Source organism: Myotis brandtii, unplaced genomic scaffold (assembly GCF_000412655.1).
Source record: "Myotis brandtii unplaced genomic scaffold, ASM41265v1 scaffold412, whole genome shotgun sequence".
In the NCBI taxonomy this organism is placed as follows: domain Eukaryota; kingdom Metazoa; phylum Chordata; class Mammalia; order Chiroptera; family Vespertilionidae; genus Myotis; species Myotis brandtii.
Window position 1 is genome coordinate 2,390,911 of NW_005365832.1, and position 7,600 is coordinate 2,398,510.

The 7,600-nt window shown below is 36.4% G+C and overlaps 1 protein-coding gene across 1 annotated transcript; it reads left to right on the plus strand.

Moving 5' to 3' along the window:
• The first annotated feature begins 6 nt into the window (after positions 1-6).
• LOC102262101 (chromosome unknown open reading frame, human C2orf69) lies at positions 7-7,600 on the plus strand. The gene is made up of 2 exons (XM_005873585.2): positions 7-73; positions 4,687-7,600. Exon 2 carries the CDS (start codon positions 4,702-4,704, stop codon positions 5,509-5,511), a length of 810 nt encoding a protein of 269 aa, XP_005873647.2. The 5' UTR covers positions 7-73; positions 4,687-4,701; the 3' UTR covers positions 5,512-7,600.

The following is a 7,600-nucleotide window of genomic DNA, read 5'->3' on the forward strand; positions in this document are numbered from 1 at the left end:
GGGGGAGGGGGCGCAGGAGGAGCCGCCGCCGCCGCCCCAGCATCACGTCGTCTACTTCCCCGGGGATGTGCAGGTAACCGGGCCCGCTGGCACCTGCCCTTCCTTCCCCTGGGCTCCCTCCTCGCGGCCGGTTCCGGCTCCTCCGCCGCCTGAACGCGGGGTGGCTCTGCATTTACCCTACGAAGTCCCCGACCCCCTCCTCTTGCAGCCCCGGGGGAAGGTGTCCTTGGAGAGCTGCGGCCTCCGGGGAGCCGGCAGTCAGTCCAGGGTGCCGCTGGCCGTTACTAAAAAGCAGACAAGTCAACAGCAAGAATAAACGTCAAGCATGTGACACTCAGTAACCATGAAAGAGGGTGGGGGGTGGGTGGAGGAAAGGGACGGTCCCTGCTAAGCGTGTCAGTATTTTGATGCTCACCCACACCCTGTGCTTTCCTTTTGTGTGTGATTGTATCTTTATTACTAATTTTATAGCTGCAGGCAGATAACCGTGGATAAGTTGTCCTGGAAAGCTGGCTGTCAAAACCTAGACCTTAATCTAGCACTGTGTTGTCTAATGCGGCAGCCGTTAGCTGTATGTGGCCATTTACGTTCATTTAAACAGGTGTCAGGCACCCGTTTCCGCGGTCACCCCAGCAGCATTTCAGGTGCTCGGGTGCAGCTAAAGGGTGTGTGCGCCGCACAGTGAGTAAGGCGAACAGAAGGGCCCCAGCATCATAGAGCGTTCTACTGGATGCTGTCGGTCGGGGTGGACAGGGAAAGCTGGAATATGCCTCGGTGTGTTTCTCATACCATGGAAACAGTATTAATGTATTGTTTTTGAAATTGATGCTTTAAAACGATAGAGTAGCGAACTTTGTGCCCCCAAAGGGTGATGAAGGTGTCTGTAGTTTTTTTCTCTTGTCCTCAAAGTAATCAACTGATCTAGTTGACTGCTAATAAACACTATGAAAAAAAACTAATATTTACATTGAAGAGAAGTTTGACTTAATCAATCAATGCTCTATTGCTCAGTTTAGGAACACAGCATGGCATTGCTAACAGAGACCTCCAGATTGTGGACCAGCTGTAGTGGTCCATCATCTCTAATGATGATGATGATAATATAACCTTTATTGAACACCTACTAAGTGTTTTTAAAGTGTGCCAGCCAGAATATAGTACAAATCTTCAAGTGAGGTCTAAAAAATGCTAAATACAGGTGGAGTAAGACCTCCTTTGCTTTGACACCATTTGAGCAGACAGGTGTGTCATGATTTTATTTACATTTTTTTTGTTGTTGTTATGTAGCCTGAGATTCCATTAGATTTTTGGACGGGGATATACTGTTGATTTATTCAGAGTATGAAGTGCTCTGAAAATCCAGGTCTTTTAGAGAAGAAATAGAGGATAAAGCATCAAAAGACTTTAGGCCAGATTTCCTAGATTTGAACCCTGATTCTGCAATTTTTAGCTATTAAATCTCTGACCAATTGCAGCTACCTCAACCATAAAATAGGAATAATAATTTATAGGATATCAATGAGAATTAAATGTGAATACATAATGAATTACAGTGTCTTCTCATCTTGCTGATGACCTCTGTAATCACGGGGGTACCCTTGTACTCAGTTCTTGGGCTTTTTCTCTGTGTACCTTTATCCCTTAGTGATCTCTTTTGGACCTGTGGCTTTACATACTACCTGTACTTTGACAACCTTCAACATTTGTGTATATAACCTGGACATATACCGCAAACTTTAGACTTAACAATTGCATGCATAATTTAATTTTGGATATTAATAGATATTTCAAACCTAAAATCTCTGGATCTTTGCCCCTAAGCCTGTTCTTCCTACTGTCTTTCTCATCTGAGTTAATGAAAACTTCCTTTTTAGTTGCTCAAGTTAGATATCTTGAAGTTACCCTTTAGTCCCCTCTTTCACACATCCTATCTTAATCCATCAACAGAGTGACTTCACGTTCTTCATGTATCTAAAAGTGATCAGAATAATCATTGAAAAATGTAAGCCAAATCATGACACACCTGTCTGCTCAAAACTCCAATAGTTTCCCATCTCACTCAGAGTAAAAGCCAGAGGGCCTCAGGCCCTCACTATCTTCACCTTTTCCACCTTGTTGCTTTTCTGCCTATCTCCTTTTTCTCGTGTACTCTGCTCCAGCCACACCAGCCTTCTTCAAATTGCTCATGGTAGGCAACTTCACCTCCAAAGCTTTGAAGGTACTGCCTTGGAGGAACAGTCTTCATGCAGATATTTGTAGGATTTATTACCTCACCTGTTTCAAGTCTTTGCTCAAAAGTTGCCTTTACAATGAAGCCTTTTCTGACCATCTTGTTTAATAATCAAACATATTAGTTATTCATTTTGGTTTTTATTTGTCTTCCACCACTTCAGGTTCTTCTCAACTATCACCTTATTAAATAACTAAAGGCTCAGTGCACAAAATTCATGCACAAGTAGGGTTCCTAGCCGCTGCCAGCCGGGGCCTTCCTTCGTTCCGGGCCTTGCCGCCCCCCTGGTGGTCAGCACATGACATAGTGAGCGATCGAACTCCCAGTCCATCAAATTCACGAGGGGACACTTTGCACATTAGGCTTTTATATATATGGATAATAATAATCAGTTTTTTCAAAAATAATCTTCCACTCTCTCCAAAACCTTATATTCCTTTTTACCTGCTTCGTTTATTATACTCCTTTGCACTTATCACTAATTTTTGTATTGTTTTTTAAATGTTTTTATTGATTACTTTGAGAGAGAGAGGAAAGGAGAGGGAGAGATAGAAACATCGATGAGAGAGAAACATCGATCAGCTGCCTCCTGCACGCCCCCCACTGCACTGGGGATCCAGCCTGCAACCCAGGCATATGCCCTGTCTGGGAATTGAACCGGCCACCACTTGGGGCATGGGACAGTGCTCAATCACTGAGCCACACCTGCTGGGCCCATCTAATGTTTTGTGCTGTCCAGCCAGCCACTAACCCAGCCGTGGGCAAACTACGGCCCGCGGGCCGGATCCGGCCGTTTGAAATGAATAAAACTAAAAAAAAAAAAAGACCGTACCCTTTTATGTAATGATGTTTACTTTGAATTTATATTAGTTCACACAAACATTCCATCCATGCTTTTGTTCCGGCCCTCCGGTCCAGTTTAAGAACCCATTGTGGCCCTCGAGTCAAAAAGTTTGCCCACCCCTGCAACCACTTGTGTCTGTTGACTGCTTGAAATGTTGTCTAATCAAGGAAATTGATTTTTAATTGCATTTAACTTTAAATCTAAAAACTGATACTCAAGTCAGTTCCTGGAAAATATTTAAGTATATTTGAACAACTGGGTATGTGAATCTACTTTTTCACCTATAAATTTTATGTCTAAATTCAGATTAAGTATTTCCAATGAAAATTTAGCATCCAAATTGAGATGTGCTGTAAGTGTATAAAATACACACTGGACTGCAAAGACTGAGTAAGAAAAATGTAATATCAGTAGTTTTTAATATGAATTACATGTTGAAACAGTAATATTTTGGCTATATCATGCTGAAAATGTATTATTAAAAATAACTTTCCCCTGTTAACTTTTTAATGTAGTTACTAGAAAATTTTGTGTAGCTCATATTACATTTTTGTTAGGCAATGTTGGTCTACTTACTAACGGAGTTGTGTGTTGTGTATCTCAGTACTTAGAATGGGAGCTCCATGTGGACAGGGGTCTGTTCCGACCCATACCCAATCATTAGCTATCCAATATATTTTATAGAATAAATGAATACATTTGAATGAATTTCCCTTTAAAAACAACAACTATGAATGAAAATTAAGAGGAAAACAAAATTTACCTGCATGTCCTAGAACCTAAACAGTTATTAATACATAATGAATGCTTATAAAGAAATAAGATCCAATTTTAAAAGGGCAAAAGATACAAACTTGCAGAAGTAGAAATCCAGATGCCTAATAAATATGAACAAAATTTCTACTTTCCAATAAACCCAAACTAGAATATCATTCCTGTGCCTATGAAATTTAACAAAGATAAAAGGAAAGTTAAGCTCTGGAAAATAGTATTGTAATCTAAACTAACCTTAAATTATGAATATTCTTTGATCTAGTTTTTTTATAGCTAGGAATTTATTTTTAAGGATATAATCACAGATCTTTAAAAAGATTTTTCTATAATGTTCATTGCAGCTTTATAAAACAAAAATTGAAATCAAACATATAGCATTCAGGTTGCTAGAGTAATCCAAATAGGAAGGGGTTCAGGATAGTAGCTTTAATAGGAAAATATTTTTAAATTCTGTGGTCAAAAACTGTTTAATAAACCAAATTTTTATTTTCAGTTAATGTGTTACAAATAATAGATTGTATGTATATGAAATAAAATTTACTAAAGATATCTATAATCCTTCTGAAGTTTTTTATTATTTAAACTCCTACTATGCTATTTAGCTATTATGTCTTATAAACTTGTCTTCTTAGGGATTTGAGGCTTAAACTGAAGAAGTAATTTATTCAAAATTTTATGACCAAAAAGTAATGACAGATTTATAGATTTCATTTATAGTATATTAACCGTAGGTCATAACATCTCAACTTCCTCTACAATAAAAATAGGGAACTATTTTGTGGAAATAGTTTTGTATAAATGTGTATTTAATGCTTGTTTCATCTTTCTTACTTTTCAGAATTATCATGAAATTATGACTCACCATCCTGAGAATTATCAGTGGGAAAACTGGAGTCTAGAAAATGTTGCCACCATTTTAGCCCACCGATTCCCCAATAGTTATATTTGGGTGATAAAATGTTCCCGAATGCATTTGCACAAATTCAGCTGCTATGACAATTTTGTGAAAAATAATATGTTTGGTGCTCCAGAACACAGTACTGACTTTGGAGCTTTTAAGCACCTTTATACATTATTAGTTAATGCTTTTAACTTATGTCGGAACAGTTTGCTATCAAAGAAGAATGTGAAAGACTTGAATAAGGATTCCAAAGCATCTAATTGTAGATCCAGTTCTTCTCATACTAATGGTTGCCAGGGAGAAAAAGAGAACCCCTGTGAAAACTTTGATGAGTCTGCCCTGAGTTTTTATCCACCATCATTAAATGGTGCTTCTTTTACTTTGATTGGATTCAGCAAAGGTTGTGTTGTTTTGAATCAGTTGCTTTTTGAATTGAAAGAAGCTAAGAAAGACAAGAACATAGAAGCTTTTATCAACAGCATAAGAACAATGTACTGGCTGGATGGTGGACATTCTGGAGGAAGTAATACTTGGATTACTTACCCAGAAGTCTTGAAAGAATTTGCACAAACAGGGATTATTGTTCACACCCATGTAACACCTTACCAAGTACGTGATCCAATGAGATCTTGGATTGGAAAGGAGCACAAGAAATTTGTTCAGATACTTGGAGATTTTGGTATGCAGGTGACTAGCCAAATTCATTTTGTAAAGGAAGCTCCTTCCATAGAGAATCACTTCAGGGTTCATGAAGTATTTTGAGACTACAAGAATATTAATGTAATACTTGCTCAGTGGAAGAGAAAAAGCACTTTGAGTTTTAGAAATTCAGATAATGAGATAATACATCCATTTTTAGGGAGGGAACATACATTCCTAAAATAGGCGTATAATGTGCAATAGTATTTCTTGCCTCTGAATGTGAAGTTTTTAATTTGGACTGGATCAGAATTAGTTTGAAATTTAAAAGATGGTTTGTGATAATCCTAAGAGGAGATATATAAGGCCCTTAATGATGAAAGTTACAATATAGTCCTTATAAAAGGTAATTAAAATTGTTATTGTTGGAAATAGTTTGTTTTCTGGGTAATGTTTAAAACTGATTTTGGTGGCATTTTAACAGTAGCTGGCGATTTTGGCACTGAACACTTTTGAGTAGAAACACTCCATTTCTCTTCAAACAAAGCCAAAGTACATGGATATTTTCCATCATTTTGGAGTAACTACCCTGCCTTTTTGTTTTGTAAATTCATGGAATCATTCTTCAGTGTGCCACCAAGTGTTTTTTCTCAACTCAAAATGGTTTCCAAATAACCAAGAATGTGCAGTAGTATAAAGTTTGGTTTTTAAAAACATTACACTTAAGCATTGTGGCTAAATTTTTAATTGACAACTTTTGGTTAAAACATTTTGGAGTTTTTTAAATCTTGGCTGCAAACTAGTTCTTTGGGGAAAATTGTTTTAAAATGAACATAATTCTGTATATTGGGTAAAAATATGTTACAGACTGAAATTTTTTCACATCAGTCTTTTGAGAGAGATCAACTTAGGTAAAATAAATATGTAACACTATTTGTTAGTGTTCGGTTGACAAAGGGATGGATTCTGTGTTTTAATGTCACAGTGTTTTTCCAGAAGCATGATTTTGCCTGCCAAAAGAAAGCAGCTCTCTTTGGCCAGAATGCAAAAATTATATTGCTATAAGAAAAGTTACAAGGGAAAGTTTGAAGACACAATTTAATTTTGGCTCAAAAAGTGAATTTGCTTAACACTGCTACATAATTTGGGTGAGGTTTCCTTCTTCCTGTTTCTCTTGACCTAGATAAATACATTTTGAGAAACCAAGATCTAATTAATATCAACCAACATTAAAACATAGCTGTGTGATTAAAATAAAAGGTGAGTGGTCACTTTATTTATAATTAGTATTTCAGGGAATGAAATAAAGCAGGGAAGTAACACTGCTTTCAGACTGGAAAAAAAAAGACTGAAGCTTAGTATCTTAATTTATAAAACAATATAGTGAAAATGTTAATATTTTGTGTTTTTCCCCCAGAATTGTATTTTAATGATTATAAACACATTCCAAATATTCAGGGACTTATTTATCAGAAAGGATTCTTACCAAATGTGTAAAAATAACATCCTTTAATTCTATAAATTACAAAATGGTATCAAGGTGTGTTTTTTTTTGTTTTTTAAGGACAAAATAGTTTTATATTGCTTCAATTTCTTTAAATACCTGCTGTTTCTTTTGAGACCAAAATTTATAACAAGGAAATGAGTCAGCCTGATTCCAGCATTTTATTACCTTAAAGCACCATAATTGGCTTCTTTAAATGTGTCCTAATCCTTGGTTAAGTTAATGTGTATCTGATGTAAACTAGCTAAGTTACTGAATGCTCTAATGAGGGGAAAGAAAGGCATTTCTATGATTAAAGTGGAAAAAGTAGGACTTTCAGCAGGATTCATTACAAAAAGCTGAGATATTTTAAAATATGGGTTCTTTAGCTATCCAGTCATGTGAATGTTTAATTGTTACATGTTCAATGGACATTAAAAATAAGTCACTGGACACCTGGAACTACCATCACATCAAAATGAAAGTGTTGAAAAGTAGAGTATTTTTTGAATTAAAATATATTCAAGTTGATCCATATTCAAGTATTTTAATACTTCAAATTTGTTCTTTCCACATCTGTTTAAAACTATTGTTAAATGTTAGTATATTCTTTTGGATTGTGCCTTTGTGTTTGTGTCATGAGTCAACAGAGAAAAGTAGTCATACAAATAATGTGAAAGTTACTGCCACAGCATGAATGTACAATTATATTAAATTTAATTCACAGAA

What these genes read in the sequence shown, in the direction of transcription:
- LOC102262101 (XM_005873585.2), top strand. Translation starts at nt 4,702, where the DNA reads ATGACTCACCATCCTGAGAATTATCAGTGGGAAAACTGGAGTCTAGAA.